The sequence below is a fragment of the Orbicella faveolata genome, unplaced genomic scaffold (assembly GCF_042242905.1).
Source record: "Orbicella faveolata isolate gen_17 unplaced genomic scaffold, um_ofav_v1 contig_12, whole genome shotgun sequence".
Taxonomy (NCBI): Eukaryota; Metazoa; Cnidaria; class Anthozoa; order Scleractinia; family Merulinidae; genus Orbicella; species Orbicella faveolata.
This window is the reverse complement of record NW_028301539.1, coordinates 29,804,615-29,829,932: the sequence shown is the minus strand read 5'-3', so window position 1 is coordinate 29,829,932 and position 25,318 is coordinate 29,804,615. Positions and strand designations below refer to the sequence as shown.

Genomic DNA, 25,318 nt, shown 5'->3' with positions numbered 1-25,318 from the left:
ACTCACTCTTTTCCAGTCCCCACCCACTTGATTTCAATGTTAGTGATTTTCAGCTTGAAAAACGTTAAACTAGGCCACGAACTCAACAAAACGTATTTATACACTTGCTGGGACATGTATATGAGGCACCATTAGCAAAATATCAAAATGGAATGCCAAAGGTGGCCAGAAAAGCCTTTAATATTGGGGAGGTCTGGAACCCAGTATGTTGCCAAGGTAATAAAACTGTTAAGCTTGTATTATGGAGCATGTTTAGTAGAATCGTACCCCAAAGAATCAAACATTACTGATACAAACTGGCTGAGATATCTTTCTTCATCATATTTGATCAAAATTTGGTTGAGTGTATGACATCATCACTTAGCTAATTTGCATATTTTAAAAACTTGAACATCTCTGGAACAAAAAGAGGTATTTGAAAAAAGTAAACAGTATTTTTCTTCTACTTGACTACTTGTTTGTTTTAAAATGGCTTAGATAGGAAAGATGCGATTTTCGTCATAGTATCACTTTAAAGCACTAGAGGGTAGAAAAGACCCAGAGAAACATGGCAGTATTGACTGATAGAAAAGAGAGAACATTGACATTCTCACTTGTGTAGACAAGCAGATGGTGCTGCTGAGGGTTGATCTGTTTGAAAGAGAGAATCAATAACTGAATCTCTTAACAGCACCTCAGGGAACTACATCTTAGGGAATTGTACACAAGATACACTTGATGCCCATATAAATTAACTTTACACCTGAAATAGATCTTTAATTGAATAAAAAACAATAAAGCATGAGTGGTGATAAGGCTTGAGGAGAGTCTCAAAATAGTTCATATCTGAAAAAAAATCCTGGTCAAATGTAGCATGTAGAACAGGCTGTCAACTCTTTTAACAAGTGATCTCAAGTAACCAGTCACAAAAAACTGAAGTAAACTGTTGGACAAGCGTAAAAAATGATGTGTCCACAGGCAGGATATTTTTACTTTCCTTTGCCTGCTTGTCAGTTGCAACTCGCTTTTGTATTTTGTTCCACACTGTGCTTTACTAAACTACCTGTTCTGCAGGCTAAGTCAAATGTAGTAAAGAGTACCAAACAAGACTCTTTTTGGCATTTTTATTGATCAGGTTACAAGGCTAAAATAATATTCATGAATTTTTCATCAACTACAGCTGTAGCTAGACGTACAAAGGCTATATATGATTGGAACATGAACAGGAACAGAGCAATAAAAACAAGACTTGAAAGACAGCTAGTTGCATGAGGTATATGTGTTACCTTGTTTTGTCTTTCTTTCAAGTCTTTTATTGAGGCACTTACATCACTACTCCATGTAATTTACCCTTTACTATGCACATTAACCTTTGACAATGGAGTTTTTGTTTGTTTTGTGAGGAAATGCAGTAAGATTGAAGGATGCCAAGCCAGAGTGACAAGAAAGGAAGCCGGGTAGCATATATATTTTGATACGAAGTTGCCCACTATTGTACTAGTTTTCATTTAACAACAACACTACTTTTCCTTGCATATTGGCATTTAAAACATATGAAAGTATTATTAAGCTTAAAATATTTTCCCCCTTTTAAATTATACATATGAAATAAAACTTACAAAATGTAATGAAACATGTAAGAATAGTTTTATGTTTTTTTTTCCTGTAGTAAAAATTATAACATTTCATTTCATTAAAAATCTACATTCTCTAAAGATGGTAAGTAGTCAACTATTATTGAATGGTGTATATACAGACTTGATACAAATTCCTTGAAAACAGGACATATTAATTTGCAACAGTTTGGCACTGTGCAGTTCATGGCAATATTGAAGTTACCAACAACTAACAATTTGATCGCTAACAAAAGAAACTGGAACAAGTGAACAAACGCATATAAGTTGATAACAATGAAGATAACAGTACTGTGTTCATCATACAGTAATAAAATACTTCTTTTCATATTGGTTGAATGCTGACTTATTTTAGCCTTCGTTGCTGCCACTCCCTTTACCGCTTTCTTTTCCGTTTTATTACATCCTCTACCATCTTTTGGGTGTTTGCCAGGTTTTCAGATTGTCTTCTTAGCTCATCTAGTTGTTCACCTATGGTTCTAGTTCGTTCCTCCATTACCAATCTTTGAGCAGCCTGAAAAGGGACAGCAAGCCATGCAGTGCCCAAACAAAGCTTCTTAAACGATTACGATTTCGATTGAGAAGATATATCAAACACGCGAGACAGTGTTTCATCAGCTATATTCGTCAAAAATACTCCGCTGCGCATTATATGTTCAACTCTCTTCTCGGTGTTTGGACATCCCGATGAAACACTGTCTCTTGTGTTTCATATATTACTTCCATACCTTGGAAGTAGGGTTTTGTGTCAAAGATCAGAGGATCTTTACAAGGTACAGGTACAGTATCTATAATTTTACAGTGATTACAATTTGTTACTGTGTACAACAGACAAACTAGAGGACTCGCATATATCAGTAAGACATAAAATGTCAGTAATAATTTATTTACATGCTTATGCCCCTTTCCCTGTGATTTTAACCAAAATAAATTTTATTTAAAATATACTTAATTTATTAAATACTTTTCTTTAGTCTAAATGTTACTTACCAATGCACCCAGACGATCAGTTAAGTCTCTTTCTTCCTCCTCTTTCCTTGCTTTCCTCTTCCTTGATTGTTCCTAACACACAAGACAAAACAAGTGGCCTTTAGACGTTGCCTGAATATGACTCACTTCTGTGAAACAAGTAAAGGTAAAACAGCTTCATAATGAGATGATCCAGCAGCACTTTGATTGTACAAGTTTTTTTAAATTACATCATTCAGGATTATAGCGCTAAACATAAATTAATCAAAAAATAGGTGGAACATTAAGAGCTTAGATCCATGATCCACCTCAGGCAGAGGTTTAACTTTTTTAAACTGAAACTCAACCTTGACACTGCATGCTAAAATGCTAAGAGAGTTCTGAGTGTTCATAGGAGTTACTTTTGAAGATTTTTCACTTGAAAAATACAAAATGAGCAACTTTTATTCGCTGTTTACTGCAGATTCCAAAACATAATATTAATAATATTATTATTATCAGTTCCTAATCCCAACACTGTTAAGACTAAAGACTCGGTTTCCTTCTGAATCAATGGGGGTTGATGAGACACAAGCTAAATTTTCTAATCCACATATCCTCTCACAAAGAACAACAATTACTCCAGAAACTTCAACCAAAATTAAGTTCCTGGATATATTTTTTTTATTATGAAATGAGTTTGACTAAATGACATTGTTTTGCTTTCTTCGTGTTACAATACCTCTCGTCTTTGAACAGCCTCTGGGGAGAAGTAATGAGAGCACATTTTTGAATTTTTGTTGTGTCCCACTTCTCCACAAGCTCCACACTTTGGTCCCATTGGCTTGTCACAGCTGCTTTTAAAATGACATGAATCTCTTGATTGTGAAGGTGTAACAGAAGGTGAATGAACTTTAGATGATGGCTGCATTAGAAACAATACCATCAAAATGAGACATCTACATGAACATTCTTTCAACAAGTTGCCAGTTTGTGCTGTACCTTCAAATAACAATAACTTCAAAACTAACAACACAATAGTTGATCATACAATTCCCAATTCAAGTCAATTCTCTATTATTCTCTAACTGCAGTAATTTCTCCTATATGCCTGAAGACTCAAAATATATGGCTTAACCCAAACCCAGAAGTCCCTTCCCAGGAGGTTGTCTGACTATGTGGCCTTTTCTCTAGAGGAAAACCTCACTCGTGTTTAGGTCAAGTGCTTGCCCTCACTTAAAAATCAGTTGCTGCCAGCCATTGGCACTATCAGTTGCATTTTGCTGTTGTTCTCATAACACACCCTCCAAGTCAGTAAGACACCAGGCTCTTTGGCCTTTAGGTTATTTGAAACCTTGAAGCCATCACAATCCACTGTGGGCAGTCCTAACAGTCAAAGATCTCTCACATAGACAGAGAAAGAAATTTATCAAACAATTGTTGTTCATCTGCTTCACACAATAACCTTAGTTTACGATGTCTTGCATCTGTGAATGACTATTCCCACTCAATACAGGGTTCATACCCTTTTTCAGAAACAAATTTCCAGGACTTTTCCAGGACTCAGACTGATTTATCCATGACTCTAAAATTCACATTACCCCTTTCACTCCCAAGATCTCAGTGTTAATTCTCCTTATTGACTGCCATACATTACATATTTTTACTTGAGTTTAACAGATTTCCAGCACTTTCCAGTCCTGGAAAATGCTGCAAAAAACTTAAGACTTTGAAGGTTTTCCAGGACCCGTACAAACCCTGTTCATAGCAACAAAGGTCATTGCATTACAGTCAAACTGATAACAGCTTCTCCTTCAAGGCTGGTTTAACTGTGGTACCCGGTTGAACATGCCACCTGAGAAGAGGGTGGTAAAAAAGGGCCAGAGTAGCCACCTTTTGCTGAAAGACCCTGGTGAGACTGAACTGTACCTGGAATGTTTCAGTCTTCACAGGATTAGTATTTATCATATTTGGCTGAGACAATATCACCAAGGCAAGCAACCAACACAGCAGGAAACACAAGAGTTTTAACTTCAACTGAAACATACCCAGAACCTAGACATACCAGGAACAAATCTCCTAGTTATGTGAGATGCTTCTCAAAGTCACAACCATGACTAGCTGATAAGGACAAATAATCCTCTGGAAAGCTCCTGGCGTGTTACAAAGACCAAAAGGCATTACAAATAATTCCAAAGATGGAGAGGTGTAAATTGCTGTCTTCACCTGGTAAGTAATTAATATCCATTTCCACCGACTAGTGGTCTAGCTTTATGTGTGCTCTTCTGGTCCTCCGTTTCCAACTCAATTCCCTTTTTGGACATTCCAAATGGCTGAATTTGCCAACTTGTCTAATGTTTCACACAAAGCACCATTTCCAACCTGTTTTAATTTCTGAATATTCATAGGCCTTTGAGAACAAGTGAGTGCAGGCAAAAGATCTTTTTTTCTGTTCCTTCCTTGATACTGTCTACATTCTGACTCAGAAATATAAACAACTACAGACCACAGCCCAAGATATTATGGGCCATAAGTGTATTTCTACCTTAATTAGAAATTTGGATGAACTGATAACTGTTTAATGCAATGAATTAATGATTCACACAAAAACAAAAGACTGTATTTCAGTAGAACATGACTACTATTTTAAAAATAATTAATAGTATGCTATGCTTCACTACAAACATAATTGTGCACTTGTAGCTAGTCCCCTGCATACGTTCATAGAGCCTGTTCCATTAAAATAATAAGTGATTGTTAATACACACCATTACAGAACAACTTATTGCAACAACACAATTGTGTTAACCTGATGTGTAAATGATTAACTAAAGCAACTAACAAAAATTTGAAATTGAACCAACCAAATGAGGGCTTGAGAGAGCAGGAGGATCACGTTTGTGGACTCTTTCAAAGCTGCAATAACCAAAATAGAGGTGCTGGCATAAGTTGCACTGACAGGAACTAAGCAATGTTTGGCTAGACTAGTCTAGTACTTATGTTTGTAAAACTGGACAAGACTGCATGGCGTAGCATAAGAAATCAATATAGTTAGCAACATTGCAGTAAAATAATTAATTATGCAAGAAAGGATGCGAGATGTGCCATAAAAAGGTTCCAAAACAAATTGTACTGAACGTCGCCTTCTGGGAGGATACTGTAGTTTCCTTGAATGTTTATTACAGAGTCCTTTTCTTCTTTAAGAAACAGGACTTAACCTACCTGGTAGAAGACGAAAATGGCCTTGGAGATGCTGTAGTTCCTGACTGGGAGGCAAATGACCTCTCATCACTACTTTTCATCATACTCCTTGATGTGTAACCAGCTGTTCTACATCTTTCCTCATCATCCCTGATATATTAACCACATGTTGATTGGTCAATATACATTTTTAAACAAATAGGAATGCAAGCATCTTTGATAAATGCTGTGTACTTGAATAATTCAAAAACATGGGTTGCTAGGATCAGATTTACAAGCCTCCAACAAGGAATCATTCAATTATACTCTAGGTCTAAGGGTAGGAATTGCTGTCTCCCACTGGGAGTACTCTTATTTCACCAGATGGCAACAAGGTGCTCCTTCAAAAGGAATGACAATAAAATATGCTTGCAGCCATGAAATGTCCCTTGAAGACAAATTGCAAGTCAAAGGACGTGATGTTTTGGAACAAAACAAAGGCCACACAGTACAACTGGACTAAAAGGGACTGAAACATTAAGTGGCACGTTCTTACTCTCAACCAGTGTTTCAGCCAGAAAGTTTTACTTGAGGGTCAAAGTGGCCCCTGAAGACCTTTTTTAGGGGCCAATTTTTTTAGGATAGGAGCCAATAAATTGAAAGCTACAGAAGGAAAAAATGCATCAGGGTACCAAGGAAAATAAAGCAGTTTATTTGGATCTATGATAAAATTTAATAAGTGCTTTTTGAAGTGTTTCTACTCAATGAAGTTTCTTTTGAATCAGACACTAGTATGAAGGATCTGTGCATTACAAGAGAACATTTTGTAGGCATATATGACGTAGTCAATGATAAAGGGTTTGCAATGCATTGTAGCGCGATTTCATACACGGTCAGCGATTTGGAAGTTTTCAGAGAATCCAATTTCTAACCCTGGGATGGCCTTTAAAATACTATGCCTGTGTTAATCTGGAAGTCTTGCAAAAAAAAAGGGCCAAATTGGCCCTTATCTCGTTTTTCTGGGGGCCATCTCTGATTATAGTGCAGGATTCCCGCAATGGCGCGCTCTGACCGAAACACTGCTCTCAACTCTTCAAAAATACCTAAACTGAGTCATGCACCCAACGCTATTTACAGGGCTTGTTTAGTTTTCTTATATTGGTTTTTGGCATTCCAAGGTCTTTCCTCTTTCCTAATGTAAATGAAACTAACTTCCAAGAAAATTTGACTAAAGAAAAAGTCTACATTTTTTTTTCAGTGAACAGTAACAAATAAGATGCCTTGCTACAGTGTCATCTCTGAATAGGCAGATGCAACCCCACTCCCCCCAACCCCCCGCCAAGTAAAACATGTTAACCACTATTACTATAATATTGTATAACTCTATTATTACATGTAAGTGAACCACTTCAATCACTTTGTCTAAATGGCTATTGATAAAAATGTGATGCTTATGGGCCACCTTCTTATTTTTTTTCCTACCTTACGAGATATACTTCATCTTTGTGGGGACCCTGCTTTTTAGGAGAATAATCACATTCGCCACTTTCAATTCTGCTAGCAGGAGATGACTTATTGCCAAGAAACCTGTGTGAATCCTGCTTCCTTTGAGAATGACCTGACCTACTAATGGGACTAGCAATACCAATTTGCACTGGTTTGCCACATGCAATTGCAGCCACATTTCTCCTGAAATCAAGTCCACGTGACAATTTGTCTCCCTTCCCAGAGACTGTACCATATTTTTCTTTCTGTGACTGGCAATAACAAGTGAGTTGGTCTTCAAGCTCATGACCAGTTGCCCTAGGTATGTTGTGCTGATTATCAGCACTCTTAACTTGTTTATTCAGCTCTTCTTGGACTTTTAATGCATATGCAAAATCATCACCAATGCTGTTTTCTTCTTCTAAAGGGAATAGCTGTTTCCTGTTAGTTTTGGTAATGTCTTCAACTGGAAGGTCTTCTGAATCATCAAGTTCCTGTGAATCTAGCAAAATTGCAGAACACTTTGAGCTTCCCACTGGTGTGGCATGATCCAATGCATTAAACATATCCCGACTTTCATTATATGGATCCCATTCAGAGGTTACACTAGAAGGAACAACATCATTGTCATCAACATCAAGCAAAAGTGAATCCTTCACTGCAGTTGAAGGACAGTTCAGTTTTAGAGCAGGTACATTTCTTTCCCTTGGGGTAACATCAAGAACACTTTCATCTAAAATAGTTATATCTGAATCAGAGTCTTTCTGCTTCCCATCCGGACTATAATTGGTGGATTGGGTATACTCAATTCTGCTTCGCTTTAAGACCCTTTCAAGATCTTTGTCCTCAGTTTGTTCTTTGTTTCCAAGCATAGGGAGCAAACCAGTGCTGTCTTCGGACTTTCTGTATTCTGTTTTGCTCAGTTCCAATGCTTTTGCTACATCATCCTCTACCTGTGAATCTTGCACTGTGCTCTTCACTAAACTGTTTTGTTTTGCCTTGTCATTCCATGCCTGATGCTCAGAATCTGTTCTGCTTATTTCTAAGACTTTGGCCAAATCTTCATCATGTTTGGATACAGAATCTTTTCCTAGTTCTCTGTCATCTGGAGTAATATTTGCCTTTGGTTGACTCTCTTCATTCAAACTTATCACAGCATCTGAACTGTATTTCTCATATTCCACTCTGCCTTGTTCTACGGCTCTTTGTAGGTTATTGTCACAACCTCTTGTGGTATCTTTTCTGCTTTGCTCTTGGTTGGTACTTTCTCTTTTTTTTGATTGCTGCACCTCTGTTTGGTTTAATTGCAAAACTCTGTGTGCATCAGCCATATCAACACAGTGATCCTTTTGTCCCTTTTCTTCAGCCTCCAGCTTACTTAATTCCAATACTCTTTGAAGCTCTTCGTCCATGTCAGATGGGCCACCTGTATTACCTGGTTGTTGCACTATGTTGTTCCTTGGTGGACCATATTCCAATCTGCTCAGTTCCAAAGCTTTCTCCAGGTCATTGATTGAAGCAGACATGAGGCTCCTATCAACCTGTTTTTGTTTCATGTTTTGAAACTCTTCCAAGCTTTGTTTCAAGGCTTCCTCAAGTTCATCATTTGTACCATCACTCTCTGTCTTGCTATCATAAACAGTTGTATGTGTTGATTTACGTACATCATTCTTAGTTCTTGGCCTAACAGGAGGGTGTGAGTGTTGTTCTAATGCACAGCTTGTTCCTAATGTTTTGGCAGAGGATTTGCCATGACCTAGAATGTGTCCACTGTGATATGGACCTGCTTCATTTTCTGCTTTGCTGAGTTGCATAGCTAAATCAAGCTGTTCCCTTTCATTCATGGAATCCAGAAAAAATGGCTGCAATCCATGGTCTGAACTGCTGGAAGTCATCTGCTCAACTGATGGTTTTGTTGTGGTGCTGCTAGGGGGTCTAACCAAGGAAGAGTGTAAGACTTCCTGCATTGCAAAAACAGAAAGAATTTTTGTTGAAACAAATAACAGGAACAACATATATCTTAGAGTATGCAGATGGGAAAAATGGATGATATAAAATGTAGACTGAGACAAAACAAAGTCAATGAGGACCTGTAAAATGTAAAATATCAAGTAAACATACAATACCATACCTCTGGAGTCTTATCTCTATACTGTGATGCTCTTAGAGCCTACGAAGAAAAAAAATGAGAGATTTGCATTCAATTTGTGACAGGTAAATGTACAAGTAAACACACAAATTTAGAACAATAGGATACAGATGGAATGAAGATATGCTTCACATGAGATACATTTCAAATATCATCCAACCTGGCGGATCATTGCATCTTCTTCTTGAGAATCCGTAGCGAACATGAGGTCATCCTCAGGCAGCCTATCAATGAACAGAGAGGGAAACAAAAGGTAGTATTATTATTAGTTAATTGACTACAATCCAGTCAAAGCAGATTTGATAGTATTGACATGAGCCAGCTATCCCACATTGCTGTGCTTACTTAAGTCTAATTTGTGCTTCACGAAGCAACAAGGAGTACAATCATTCTTCTGGATGTGATGCTACAATAGTCCATTGCAGGTCAATTATCTCCCAGTATTTTTTGTCAGGTCGCAAGACAAATTGCTCTAAACAATCAAGATGTTTTAATCATTTTGTACTTAGCTTAAGCACCTTTTTGAGTCTCAAACAGCCTTGCTGACATGATTACCTCTAATTTGTCTCATAAAAATTTCAATAGTGATCAGTAGAAACAGTGATAATATTGTTCAGTTAGAATGCAAGTTGCATTTTGACTTGGAAGCTTCAAGAACTGACTTGGTTGTTTGTATATCATTATAATGCCCTGGTGTCAAGAGGCCATTACAAAGGATCACAAGCACTTGCAACTGAGTCCTTATACAAACATTGATCAGCAGTGGCAGTATCTTATATTTCTCTGAGTATAGATTGAAATACCCTTCCTCCTTTTGTCCAATAATATGACCACTTTCATCGTCAAATGGAAGAGGAGCATCTACACCACCTGACATGTAAAAATAACAATTAAATTATCCTTTTTGTTAGTCCAATAATCACAAGTCAACACTCTGCCTCTGAGATGATCACATTATGACCAGCCTACATGTATTTGAACTCATCAAGGTGAAAATCAAGCCTAAGGTCAAGACTACTCTTTAAGAATATTATTACATGGGGAGCGAGAGCTTTCTATTGGCTGATAACTGATGAGGAGTGATGCCTAAAGCCAACAGAAACCAACATTGAGCAGCCTAATTGCCTTAGCATAACCCACTGAGTGATCTATCAAAGACTTCTGTCTAGCAATAATTATTAGAGTGCTCCTGTGTAGCCAACAGATTGAGCATTCACCTAATAGTCGGTCAGTGGGTTATGAAAATATTCACTGTTACCTCCATTTCAGATAACAGAGAAACCAACAGATATGTCAAATGAAAAAAAAATATTTACAACACTTCAAGATTTGACACTCTGATATAGTCTGTTTAGAACTTTATCCATTATTAATTGAACAGGAAGACAACTTAGCTGAGACACAGACATCTCACTATGCTGTTTATTACACCATCTACTTACTGCTTGCAAAGTACATCTAAATGCACAGTACTTTCAACTCTGACAGTTTATTGTACCTGTTGAGGTTTGATAAAACTTCCCCAAAATTTCTGCTGACTCTTCCTCAGTGTCTGTTCTACGCACTATCACTCCTTTAAAAACCTACAAACAAAAACGCAAATAGAATTGTTGACCTTAAGTGCAGATGTCACTGATGCCACCCATAGTCGACCGAGGACAACACCAGAGATATCCCTTGTTGGAAATAGGGAGACGTAATAGCTGTTATATGGTGTTTTCAGTAATGTGAAATCAGGGAAAATTAATGAATGTAATGTTCAAATACTTTGTTGGGTGCTTCCCTGCTTATTGGAGTGGTTATCATATGATTGCTAAGACTGTACAGTATCAGGTCTCTTTACAAATCTACCTAAATACCATTAACCTTCTGAGATAACCTACCGGAATGTTTCTTACAAATTCTAATTTAACATTTGTTTATTATTTTGTTTGTCTGACCTGTAGCCAAAGAATGTACCACTGTGGAACATCCTCATGAATCAGCTGGTCTGTGACACCCTGGAGATGTCTTTGAACACATGCTAATGGATGAACATTGCAAAACTAATCAGCACAAGAAATAAGTGCTCGATGAAGTGATTTGTTTGCAGCAGGTTCACATACATAGTAATAAAAAAACAAAGTAGCAAAGTAAAAACAAAGCCAGAAGAATGTTTGAAATGAGGGACAGCACAGGACCTAGGAGTGATATCAAATGGTGAGTTCAGGATAATAATTAAAGAACAAGGATTTGAGATGATTACATCACAAAGAGGAGTGAGAGAGTAAAGAGGCATTTTTGGAAGAAGCAAAAAAAAAAAAAAAAAATACAAAACTCCAAAAAACATGTTTCAGAGGAGAAGGGCTTTCATTTAGATGTGTCAGGGTTGAGACATCTGAGGCTAGATCTCTCCCTTGGTGGCCAGATGATTAAATTTTTCATATATTCCGTGGACTCGTGTTAGGCACACAACACACCTTTAACACGATGTGAAACTTGAAGAATGATCATCGCAGTAAATTTTCCAATTTAAGCAATTGGAAAGAAGAAGCCTGAAAAAAATCAGGGCTTCAATGGGATTGACTGATTTTTTTAAGGCTTCTTCCTTCCAATTGCTTAAATTGGAAAACTTACTGCGATGATCATTCTTCACTTTCACCTACAACCGCAGTTCAAATATGAATTATTTCATATATACTTCACATCAAACTTGAAGAATGTTCAAGTTATCTTGCAACAATCCAATTATTTATCCATGGTATACACATGCACACCAAAGATTGAACTTTTTGACATCAGATACACTGCATGGATCAATTTGAAGCATAAAGTTGAGAAATCACAATGTCCTCATGCCCAAAAAATTTGTTTGAATTTTTAAACACAGTGCTGTTGGAATAGACAGTGCTACCTTCAGCAGTTTGATGTGAGTTCTCTAAGAGGTCAGCAAGTACTTTGTCCAGTAGCTTGTGACATTGCTGAAAAGAAAAAAAAAGGCAGTACTGTTGTTATCAATTAAAACACATGTGCTAATTGTAGGCATTGCTTAATTTCATTAGTGAATATCAGAACTAGTGTAACTACTCAGCTTGTTTAGTTTTTACTATTTTGAGTAGCTTTTTTGCTTATTAAGTTCAATGTATTCTTTTGCTAAATGATATTCTATGTATTATGCAAAATAAAATGGTTGTTGTTGTTGTTGGTTGTGACCAAGAAATAATATGCCTAATTACTTGGACATTGACGTAATTAGCTTAAGAGCTTAAGACTATAGCACAAATACTTAGATGTTCAATAGAAAGTAGAGACAGATAACACAGTTGATGATAATGTGTTAAAAGTCAATTGCTACACATTGATTAACTTTTGACAAATAAATTAGGGTGTACATTAAAATAACTAACCTTATTATAAAGAGTAAGGCCTTGGATCACAATTAAAGATCTTTCTTTTTTGCAGCTGATAGGGAGATTGTGGAGCTCATTTCCACCATGGCTATGACTAAACAAAAGAATTTTGGAAAAACCCAAACATGCTAAGTACATTTTTCCTGGATCTGGTGGCTGAGATATGTCTCTGTGCATTGCATTCTATCTAACTAGCACATAGTTTTGCATTCACTAAGTACTAAGAATCCTCGTTTTGCAAGTGAAAATGGTTGTCAAATGCTCAAATGCTAGAAATGTCTTACCCATATTTTCGTTTTATTCTTCATGCATGAATTTGCCCCAGGTAGGAGAGTTTTTCAGATTATCATGCCATTAATTTTGTTCTCAAGCTCTACTCACTTCGTTACAATTTGGTAAAAATGACTAGAAATCAACCAAAAGAATGGGCTAGACTATCATTAGCAAAGCTGTCTTCAAGGATGTTGATGAAATACAAATTAACACAAGTTAACGGCAGACTGTTACTATGTAGCAATATTACCTTCTTATAATATCTGTAAACTCAGTTGCTGACCAAATAGTGGAAGTAGCTAAGAAACAAAAGGGAAATTTGTAACTTCTTCTGAGTATAATTTATTTAATAAACTTATGAGAAGAAGGTTCATATGTATTGCCTCAATAGTTCCATTTATATGTACTTCTCCTACAGTGGTAGATGTTTTCAAGGGCAATTATACATTTGCTAGTCTATCCGGGAAAGCATAATTTCATGATTGTAACTGTTTCATGCCAAAAGTGCCGTCTGAGCTAGTGAATCATACTGTCAGCTTGTTCAGAGTTTTGGATTAAAAATCTAGAAAACAGACTGTACACACTTTGTGAAAAAGATTTTACACATTTTAACCATACCTGGAACAGCTGATGTTGAAGCAACAGTGGTTAGGGACCTTTTTGATTTCCCTCCCTTCGAAAATTCACTGTATGTCACTAAACTGGGACTTCTTTCTGCAAATCAACAACCTTCTGTTAAATGCTTGATGGCACACATTTTGTGCAACAACTGGACAGTTATTCTTGATTACAAATAGACCAAACTTCTCTTGGCTAACCTGGTTAAGAAATTTTACCGTGTAAGAATTTAGGCATCTAAATGTTATACATGATCAACATGCAAACCCAAACCTCAGTACAAATTTTAAATCTGCTTACCAAAAATACAACACCTCAAGGGTTCGATTTTCTGTAGACTTCCAAAAGCTGAATTACAAAGATTCAGGATGATATGATTCAGGACTGGAAGGGGCAGAACCAATTCCAAATGAGAATATCCATTCTTTAGTTAGGCAGTGGTTGGCACTGTTCTATCATTGTCCAAATTAAAAGACTGTGAACAGTTTTTGCAAATCTTGTGGTGCTCTAAATCCAGCTCAAACTCTTAGCCTTTTATCTCAGTAATGATATTCAGTGGCTGGGAAGGCTATTCCCCACGTGCATTTGTTGCATTGGAATTTTTGACACTGTGTAAACAGACATTGTTACCATCCCACTGCAAGATGTCCCTTAGTTACTGAGTGCCTTACAAGACGTAACTATGTTCAACTTTTTAACTTATTTATTTTAGGTAGTTTTGACCATTAATTTAATATTATGAAACATCTCTGTGTACCTGACAGCAGAGCTTCTATGGCCATGTTAGTTAAATGACAAAGCCATTCCACCGTTTTGAGCCACGAGCCAGTGCGGTTCACAAGAAACTGATCCTCTAAAAGTAGACTGTCAATTTTGTCCTTAAAAGGCATGACAGTAACAATAACAATCAATTGTCATTTTCCAATGGTACAAAGTACTATAATTTTAACTCAGTACCTGCACATTGTCATGTTTGCTTTAGGTCTTTAAGAAAGTTACATTACCATTACTCCAACCAAGAAAGCTGACTTAGCATTTTATCAGCAACCAGACAATATTTTCAGGTAGGTACTTTTTGTCAAATCCTTCCCCAGGGACAATAATTGGTTCAAACTCTTGATTTAAGACCAACAAAGTACATAAAGGCAAAAGAACACTTAGAAAATGAATTTCTTACATCAATTTTATCAACATTACTCTTCAGTCTTGTACATGAAAATGCAAATTAGTTATTTTGCACTTTAATAGTCATGCTCATCTGGTTCCATTGTCTAGATCCAGAGGTTTAAGTCTGAGCAGTTTTCACTTGAAAGTTGACAGTAATTTGGAGTTGCTTGGTTTTACTTTGCTATGCTAAGTAATTGCTTAAAAAGCTTGCTGTTGCAACAGTTTATCAAGTAAAACTAAAGCATGACTCAATCCTGTACATTCTCTTACACTACAGGTCTGCTACAATTATTTTCTTTGACTCTTGATTACTACCTGGATTGTCTCTGTCCTTTGTCATCAGTCACAATGATTACTTTGCTTTGACATTATAACAGCCAACTGAAAATAATCTATGATCAAATTCAATAAATTATAACTGTCTCCTGCCTGTGTAGTATGTACCTGCAGAAAACTCTCCACCTCAGGCCCTGGGTTTCCTTTCAGCTCTTTAGGACTACCCTCCACCAAATAGAAAAGATTCTCTAAACCACAATTCTGAAAAAAAATGATTCAACTTTAGCGTTTCATATATAACATGTTAGTATTATTCATGTCTGCGAGTAATTACATCATCACAAACCAGCGTACACCTATTTGTACTAAAGCAGTTGAGAATTGTCTCGTTAAGATACCACTACAGTTTTTTTTACTCTTCAGCAAATGCCACTACAGTGGAACCCCGCCTTATGACCACCCCGTTAATACGACCACTTTGTTACTACGGCCACTTTATTCTGACCCGAAAAAAAGCTCACTCAGTCATTTTCCTATTTAAAGAACCCCTTTAATAAGACCACCACGTTAATACGACCAATTTTCCATGGCCCGAACGTGGTTGTATTAACCAGGTTCCACTGTATTCTTTTGCAGTTAAAGTATTATTTTATGCTAGCGTACCTTCATTCTGTGAACTTGGTTCACAAATCTTGTGGACTTGAGACTAGACCGCAAGTCATCCCATGTTTTCCTCTCTACAAGCATGGGAAGAACCTGCAAAATATTTTGAATATTGTCATTATGAAAACAGATGGGGTCTGTAAAAAACTTCAAGATAATGATGAGTTTCTTTTAATTAATGATCAGATGATTTATCCACCTGGGACAGACAGTCCATCTTGATACAAACTCAGTGTTAAGATGAACATGGGGCAAAATCCATGTCTGTCAGTATATGTCTTCAAGACATGCTAAAAGACAAACTAACCAGAGACAAATTTGCCTCACAATTCATCTAAACACCAAATTTATGCCTAGACAAATTATCCATCTCCTACAGTTAATTTGCCTCAGACAGATAACTTGCAATAGTTTTTCTGCAACTTTCAGAACCTCTCATGTTCCCATATAAAATAAATAAAGCAAATCTTGCTCTACATAGGACTTTTCTGAGGTTAAAATGTTTTAAAAACCTTTTAACCTCAAAGAAGTCCTGCATAGAACAAGATTTACTTTATTTATTTTATAAGATGATTTGTACCTAGTAAATTTCATTACGAGAAATATGTCCTCTAGAAAGACGAAGAAGATCTTGAGCTTTGAGCTTGTAATTTAAAGGGTTAAAATTGAACATTTCTACCTACCAGTTCCTGTTCTGGCATATCTCTGACTGTGTCAGGATTCACTCCAGGAGGAAGCAGAACCCACAGGAAATCTCCCACAGGGAGCTTTCTTGTTTTTGCTGACAGTCCTCTCTGTAGTGCCACTCTAACAAAACGCTCCCTCAATGGTTCTTCACTGTCAACTAACAAGCACACTTGGCGATTTCTGAATACTGGCCTATAAAACAAGATGATCTCATTGTCCATTAGTCCCTTAAAGGAAGGGTTCATGATTTTAGCTTAGTCTAGTTTATTATTTTTGCCATGACTGATTGACCTAGTTTCTGTAATAGCCTAGCCCTACGTACATTGTAGTGTTAAGGTAAAGACTGCATCAGGCTAAGTGCACCATAGCACCAAGGCTTATCTCAGTTTTAGCGGCATGAAAAGGCCAGGACTATTTCTACCCCCCTTCCCCCCCTGGACGAGATACTAGACTACTGTAGGGCTACACCCAGCATCAAATGTCAGTGCCCATTTATACACTTGGGTGGAGGGAGGCACTGTGAGAGTGGCAGAGTCAAGCTACCAGTTTGCTGAATAGCACAAATTACATCAAGAATGTGTGGTGTCTTCACAGACAGAGTTAAAAGCTCCGGTATTTTCACTGAAAGCCCAAAGGTTCACACCTCCAATGCAACAACCAGACAAAAAAGATCATAGATAGGTAACAAAGAGCAAACAAATACTGTATAATATTATTGCCTAGAACAAACCTTGCTGCCATGACTGGTATGGTTGGAACTGAGGCTGATTGAGTGAGATTCTGAACAGCATAATCAAATTCTGAGCACCTTGCAGCTAAGGGCAAGCCCTTTTCCACAAGAGAATACCTGTAAAATTACTATCAATTTCATTTGATTGAAAGTGGTGAGGCATATGTTACAACAGGGTTAGTCTGTGAACCTAAACGATGCCACTACTATCTCCAAATACCAGTGGAAGCTCACAGCAGTTTCTTAAAGAACTACGTTTTCATATGGGAGGGAGGGAATTCTAACTTACTTACAGTGGTAGCTACTTACTGATCAAGAAAACAAGAAAATAAGAAAATAATCATTTGATGGCAGGTCATTCAAGACCTGGCCAAGATTAAAAAAAAGTCTCAGCAGCCTGACCTATCTCAGTCAAAAAGTATGTTATCATGACACTATCAATAGAAAGACTTGGTTGCAGAGTTGTTAAAATTGTCCTAGTGAGTATGCAATATATTTTGGGCTAATTTGAACATCACATTCTGCTTGATGTACATTGAGCAGATTCCTTTCTTCTGGGCTACCTCGTGTGAACCTGTCTGGCACCAACTCATCACCTGGGAAAGTTATTAATTTTTTCAGCAGTGTAGCATCTTTTGGAAGGGTCACAGGGTCTGTAGACTAGTTATATGTATGCTTCTGTTTTAAGCAGTTCATCTAGTGTGGATGAGGGTGCTTATGAAAAGAACTGTTGTTGGGGTTATAATCAGTACATTCAAGGGATTCACTAACATATTAAAGTTTGTTTACTTTGGTATTTCTGCTTCCTTTTGTACAAGCTCATTCTTCATCAAGGCATTTTCAAGTGAGTCAAAGCCTCCAAACCATCTTCCTGTTAATGAGAACAGACAATTCCTCTTCAGATTCACGGTAGCCAATGAAGAAAAGCTTGGGATGAGGTTGAATCATTCTCATGCATCAATGCTTAGATGACTGATGACAGGAAAGATCAAGATTCACATTGCAAGCATCCTGTACATGCAGCTGTCAACAAACAAATTCTCTTTATGGTCTACAAAGCGCTACTACCGCTGGTAGCAGTGCTGATAGTAGCAGTGGTCATCAATCCAAAGTGGAGGCAAGTTCCCCATTATGGTACGTTTGGTGATCTTTATGGCAAACTTACAATTTTTAGAAGAATTGTGATGCTCAGTTAAAATGAATGACCTAAAGATTATGGTATTCTCCAAGTCCATTATTTGACTGTCAAATGGTTAACTAATCCTTCACAAATAGATATCGTGGTCCCTTTTGCAAGCTGAGAGTGAATAGCCCATTAGTGGTTCTGGGCTATATAATTACATGTAATCAATGCCACAGGGGTTTCATTAAGGGCCAGGCACAGGGCAAACTGACCGGCAGTGAGGATGATTTGGCCCATCTGGTTTGACAATCTAGAGGAAAGTTTTTCTTATACATAAGTTCAATATAAAAAAATTTCCTGCCTGTGAAAACCAGTTGCCCTCCTGCTAAAAATGTTAATGAAACCCCTGAATGCTGGCCAGATCATCAAGTTACCCTGTTTGATTTCCAAATCTGTGTTTGTTAGAGGCTGAGCTCTGGATTTAAGGTCTTCTGCATTTAAACTCATTTTGCTGGGAACTTCATTAGAAGCCCTGTAAGTGCAATTACAACATTTCAACTTTGGCACCATGAACAATATGAGACTATCATTTTCAAAGTTAATAATAAAGTGTATTATCGTTTGTCTCACGATGTAGTCACTTGAGATGTAGATCACGACGTTTCGACTGCTTACTGCTAGTCTTCTTCAGGCGATAAATGATACCGTGCAATCAGTTGACCTTATCGCCTGAAGAAGACTAGCAGTAAGCAGTCGAAACGTCGCGATCTACATCTCAAGTGACTACATCGTGAGACAAACGATAATACACTTTATTATTGCATCTACCACGATGAATAACAACAACCTTTTCCTCAACATTTTCAAAGTTACAGAAAATACGCTTCGCAAATCACCTACCTATGAAATGCCACTAGCATGGCAAATGGTGCTCTGTATGCCTGCAAGAAAGAGTGCAGTATTTAATTACACCAGACTCAAATGATAAACATTATCTGATGTTGCTTCTTTTAGAAGCTTACCTTAGGTGTGTAGCCCTTTGCAGGGGCAGGTGCTTCTGAGACATCTGACAAAACAAAAGACCACAGTTACACTATGCAGACTCATGGCTATGATCTGTGAGAGCTATATATTTTTCCTTATGAATCCACTGCCTACAAAACTGAGGTCAGTGGAGGTAGACTGTGAAGATATCAAACAGTTCACTAACTGTTAAGAATGACATAGATAATTAGATTATGTCGAGATACAGGCTTTTAGCCAGGATTTGAAAAGTGAGCGTCCAAAATGTGCTATAGGGTCTGCTCAAATCAGCAATATTTATATGACAACATTTGATAAATTTTACAAAGTGCGATCCACAGGATGCCTAGACACCAATCTGGCTAAAAGCCTGTCCAGATACCAGAAGAAATGGGTATTTATCTCAATGGAACTTTTACTTACCTTTCAACTGGTGATTTCTTCTTGTGACTCCCCTGTGTAGCACAAGTGCACAGTTATCACACAGAACCAATGATGGTTGACAGTCAGCACAGAACTGAGTAGCTGCATTCTCCTCACAGTCTTCACACATCCTTTGCTTCTGAGGTGCTCTCCTGCCACCTCTGCCAGCTCCACTAGGCCTTTTACCCCTGTTGCTGCCTCTTCCTCTTCCACCTCTGGTGACTGCACCCTGAGGTCTTAAAATGATAGCACGTAATCATAAATAGGACAAAGCAGTCTCATTCTTGTATGGCGACCCATCAATTTGTCCACATTGTCAATGTGCATCTCCATTTCAGAAGGAATGAAAAGACTACATTGAAGTACATGTAAACAACTACTGCATGGCATGCTAACAGTAAAGGATGTTGCAGAGTTTTCTTAAGCCATAAATTTCTCTTCATCAATAAATGCGACTGACCGGTCGCCAATGTGACCAAAAATTGAGTGTGGGCGACCAGATATTAAGAACTAAGGCACAAAACCTTGTCTCAGTGTCGAAAATTGCATGGAAGTGAAAGTAGAGAAGGAAGAAGAGGAAACACGGAAAATGAGACTGGAGCTGCTTTCACATCGATTGTTACTTCATAACGTTGTTTTATGTGTTCTTGCTTTAAATTCTACTATCGTATGTTAAGCTTCTTTGCACGTGAACTTAGAACTATGTTGAAGTTTGTGTATATTAAGAATATACTGAAGTAAAAAATCAGTGAAAAAAACCAAGGCAACCAAACATTACAATCCGTCAATCAAAATTTTGGGAATAAGTCACCAGTTGGCTCCTTAATAAAAAAGTCAATTTCGAGCCCTGTTCATATGTAAATAAAGTTATCTTCAGTAAGAAGACTGCTTACCTCTGCACTTCTCCATTACTGTGGTCATCACCATTTCCATTTGATTCATCTATCAATGAAAACAATAAGCTCATTTGCTTTCGATTTGAGAAATTTCAAACCAATTTGTGTTAGATTGTGATAATGATGTCTGACAAAGGAAAAATATTAACTCAACTATTAAATATTACAAAAAGCTTTTTAAAAATAACTGTTTACATACTGGTTAGAGAGCTTCTACTAACAACTACTGTCTCTTAACATATTCATCTCATTACAAATTTATCATGTTCCAAGGAATAATGAAGAGAGATCCTGGAACAAGGTTGATGTCACATCTCTACGTCTATAAAATTGTCACTGCCATGGTATAAGTCTAAAATGAGATTAACAATAATCATGATTATTAACTGGGAGGTCTTCTGTTAGCCAGCAGATGATTGCCTTGGGTATGCATATTTGACTTGTTTTGTGTAGCCTTGTCACTTTGGCCTTTGGTTTGCTCCCTCACACCCACGTCTTGGTGCATGGAGGGCCCTTATGTCCAGGTAAGTTCACTTATTCTCCGCTGAGAACTTGGTGTGACAGGTTCCAGGGGGAGGTGACCAGTGGGAGGTTGCCATAGGTGGCCCCTTTATTTGCCTTTTGCTCACACTCACTTGCTTATTGCCTGCTTTGCTGCCAATTGGCACCTACCCTCCATTTGAATATTGCTTATCGACAAGCTAACATAGTAATACTTGGTAACTACCGATTAAACCTGGCCACTTACTTGCAGTAAGTCCTAATTTCACAGCCTGTCTACAAACAAAGTGACCAATGGAGTCTTTTTCATGGATGTCGTTTTGTTCATACTCATCTTTTAGTTGTTGCAGGGTATCCAAGGTTTGTTGGGACATGTGGACTGGCTTTTTGCCTGCAGTTTGAAGATGTTCAAATAGCTGGTCCAACTCTTCAAAGTATGGAGGCTGTTGCCTTTCATGACTAAAGCACAAAAAAAGCTTTTTGTTTCACCTGGAGTTTCTTTCTTTAAATAACATTTGGGATTAAGCAATGATCTGTTAAGGATGGCTATTAATTTAAGAAGAGGAGACTGTACTGTTAGAAGAAATTGATGCTCGGACACGAATCAATGCCCCCAATGCTGCCGCCGACTAATAAATTAAAGTAACCATTTACCTCTCCTTATGATATGTTTCATTTTGAAAGGTCAGCCCCTGTGTAAGGTATGTCCCTATAGAAAGATTTCTCTTCTGCAGGGTGTGAGGAAGGTGTGTCCTTATATGGCAGGTGTACCCTATGGATATTGTCCCGTAATGAAAAGTATGCCCTTATAGTATGGAGGGGTTTCAATAAGGGTTGGACACCAGGCAAATTACCCAGCTGTGAGGATGATTTTGCCTGCCTTGTTTGATTATCTGGAGGAAAGTTTTTCTTATAAAGACATTCAGTTCAAAAAGTTTTGCCTGCCTATGAAAACCAATACTGCCTTCCTGCTGATAACTTTAATAACAACCCTGCTTATGGAAAGGGCGTCCCATGATTGGAGGTTTTCTATTATGGGTTGACGCAGGCTTTTAGTCATATGGGCATCTGGGTGTCCTGTGGATGCCCACCTTTAAATAAAATATTGTTTTATTTTTTTTTCAAGTTGCTTTGTCAATTGTTCATTTCAACAGACCCTATAGCACATTTTGGACATCCACTCTTCAAATCTTGACTAAAAGCCTGTATAGTTAATGTTTTATTGAAGAAGTTGTCCTCTTCTTGAAGGTGTCCAAAAGCAGAGATTTGACCAACTCACTTGTTTCCTCCATTAAAGAGAATACCCAATGCCATAAACTTCTGAATCAATGACTGCTCCAATCCTCTAGCAGCCCTTGGATCATCTGCACGATTGGCAGCATCTCTTTCCACTTCCCGCAATCTATAGTAGATGGTAGCAGCCCAAAGAGGATTGCTTGTTGTTTCCAGAACAGCATTGTCTTGTATATTGTAGAAGCCTATGGTCCTGTCATAATTCCAAACAGTCATATAGTGTTATTATATTATGTGGGTTATTAACCAAGTGTGAGGTCAAGATGGCTTGATATTGGTCAAGTTATTTTTTTGCATGTTTATGAGACAAGGTCAAGGTCCATGAAACTCTCATAAAAAAGAACAAAGCCATTATCCAGCCATCTTGACCGAACAAGCTTGGTCATTACAGGACTTTTTTATTATGTCTGCAAGAAATTTTTCCTGTGTGACACATTGCATAACACCAAGCAGCCAAGATAGCGCCCATCACTGGCTTAAATCACACTTAACTCAAGCCACTTGATCCAGAGTCCACCACACCAGCACACTATTATATAACCATTATGCCACTAGATCTAAGATTTAACTTGAACATTAATGATAACACATGACTTTAACAGCCACCTAATTCACACTTTTTGCTATCCACTCTAAGAAGGGCTCAAAAAAAGTACATTCTCCTTCTGGGCAAGTAACTTTTCACTCTCACTTGCCCGATGGGCAACAGATCATGCAAGTCATCTGCCAACCAAATCATTAAATGAGCAAACTAAGACTTGCCCAGGGCAAGCAAAATTCAAGAGCCATTTGAACTGAGGGAAAGCTGGAAGTCAAGTTTTTTTCGAGTCCTGTTTAAGTCAAACCAAATATTATGAACAATAACTATTGTAGCTAGTGAGACCAGCTCTACACAATTCTCACCGGTCATCAGCTAAGACCTCATAGGAACCATCACCTTGACGGAAATACAAAGAGTCAATTTTTGCCGCCCTGGCTTTCTTTTTGAATTCCTGACAATTGAAATACATGCAAAATCAGGCAGTGTGTAAAATACAATCACGTTATTTACATTAACGTTTGTAGATCTCACAGCCAATATGTACACTGCTGGCCCAAAGCAGGCTAGTTTTATATATGCTGATGAGTTGTCATCACCCTTCAAACTACTAACTGTTTGTGCAAGCAGGAGAGCCCCCTCCCTCCCGGGGGGACTCCCATATAAATAGGGTGGGGCTGTTTGTTGGAAATTTTGAAAAGAACCCCTAAGAGGTACCAAGATCCTGCTTTGTGGGCATCACTTGAATTTTTATTCATTCCTAAGAGGTACCAATTCTAAAACAAAGCATTATCTCCTGTCATATTATTTCAGCTCAATACCCTAAAAGGCACCACAAAAGCTCCCGCTGTGGACCTTTTGAGGCTGAACACCCTAACAGGTACCAAAACTGCTTTTTTAACCTCTAAAAGGTACAACCAACACTCCCGTCCTTTTATATGGGAGTATCCCACCCCCGGAGAGAAAACCTTCTGCCATGGAGGTTGGAAATGGGGGGGGGGGGGGGAAGGGGGGAATGGGAGGGGGTAGTGGTGGTGAGGAGGGGGTCTGTAAAGTTCTGTAACTATGAAAAGTTATACAACACACTGCAGTAGTTTTGATTCAGAAGGAAAATGTATACTAGATATAGGAAGTGTTAGCTAATTGGTGTACTTTTTCCATGTTTACATGACCCAGCTCGTTTAAACACGAGGGGATTCGAGACAGTTACACAAACCCAAGATGCAGTCAAGGGTTTACATAACTTTTAAGAATTCCTCCAACCCTCCTGAGTGTTTAAATAAGGCTATAAAAACATGGAAAAAGTCTTCTCTTTCTTTTGTAAAATAATTCTCTAAACTACAAGCAAAATCTAACATGTCACAACCATGTTTCCATACTGTCATCTAAACACACCTACCGACCAATGAGAGCGTGCATAGTACACGTAGCTAAGTCATTTATAACAAGCCCTGTACTTATTCCTGGTACTGGACTGGAACTTACAATAAAGGCTCATGCACGGGTATAACATTACAAAGATATTACTGTCATTTGCATTTAGAACAGATCCCAGCATTAGCCTCACTTGTAAGCTAGTTCCAGTCCAATACCGAGAATACAAATATGGCTTATTTGCGCGCAGCATGCCCACTTTATTTTCTTGCGCGCGATGTAGCAGTCTACAGACTGCAGACTTTTCATCATTGTATTTCCATTCCTATGACCGCGAGTTAACCGTAACCAGGCTAACTTGAGCGCTATTCAGGTTAACCTCAATTATTTTCAGGCTAACCAGAGCGCTACTTAGTGTCCGAATACAGTCTGTAGTGTGCAGTGCAGTCTGCAAAAGTCATACTGTCAATCTGGCGCGTTGTCCCGTGGAAAGCAAATTTACTTGGGCGGCAATTTTCAAAAGACAAGATCGTCCTTGGTTTCAAGCACAAGGTAACGGATCTTTGGGGTTTTTTAAGGTTTAAATAACCTCTCAGTTCTCCGATTTGGATGTTCCAATGAAAAACAACACGAAGATAATTTACCTCCTTCACTTGCCCAACTGAAAACACGCGAGGATCTGGAAATTCCACAAATACCAACGCCTTGCCAGCCTTTGAAGGATCATATTTTTCTTTGTTACGGATGTAAAGTCTCATGTCTTCTTTGTTCTCTCTCGCATTTCAGCAAAACCGCTTGGGAACAGCGAATTTACATTTCCATAACAAACAAACTGCGAGTCTTTCCCGCTTTCAAGTTCCCGCTCCTTACTGTGAAATTCAGTGTACGCCTCTGGCGTTTTTCATTGGGTCATTTCCTACAAGAATTTCAATTGGCTGTTTTTGAATTTCAACCAATCATGCATGCTGT

General features: G+C 37.9%; 1 protein-coding gene across 1 annotated transcript; it reads right to left on the bottom strand.

Annotated features, from left to right (window-relative positions):
• Positions 1–1,089: 1,089 nt before the first annotated feature.
• LOC110060379 (uncharacterized) lies at positions 1,090–25,236 on the bottom strand. The gene is made up of 30 exons (XM_089283238.1): positions 24,994–25,236; positions 23,341–23,429; positions 22,424–22,630; positions 21,392–21,603; positions 20,641–20,689; positions 19,748–19,983; positions 19,324–19,367; positions 19,202–19,242; positions 18,736–18,833; positions 17,968–18,049; positions 17,179–17,295; positions 16,445–16,640; positions 15,762–15,854; positions 15,267–15,359; positions 14,413–14,533; positions 13,656–13,751; positions 13,288–13,336; positions 12,762–12,858; positions 12,269–12,335; positions 11,316–11,398; positions 10,874–10,958; positions 10,179–10,245; positions 9,536–9,599; positions 9,358–9,396; positions 7,224–9,187; positions 5,784–5,912; positions 5,426–5,477; positions 3,304–3,486; positions 2,604–2,675; positions 1,090–2,127 (listed from the first exon to the last, which is right to left on the bottom strand). The coding sequence occupies exons 1-30, from the start codon at positions 25,105–25,107 to the stop codon at positions 1,990–1,992; spliced, it is 4,977 nt and encodes a 1,658-aa protein (XP_089139364.1). The 5' UTR covers positions 25,108–25,236; the 3' UTR covers positions 1,090–1,989.
• Positions 25,237–25,318: the final 82 nt, after the last annotated feature.

Excerpts from the sequence above, each read along its gene's own strand:
- LOC110060379 (XM_089283238.1), bottom strand. The coding sequence starts at position 25,107 with ATGAGACTTTACATCCGTAACAAAGAAAAATATGATCCTTCAAAGGCT. Across the intron at positions 5,478-5,783 it reads CCATTTTCGTCTTCTACCAG|CTTTGAAAGAGTCCACAAAC; the intron begins GTAGGTTAAGTC and ends TGGTTATTGCAG. Across the intron at positions 3,487-5,425 it reads CTCTCTCAAGCCCTCATTTG|CCATCATCTAAAGTTCATTC; the intron begins GTTGGTTCAATT and ends TTTCTAATGCAG.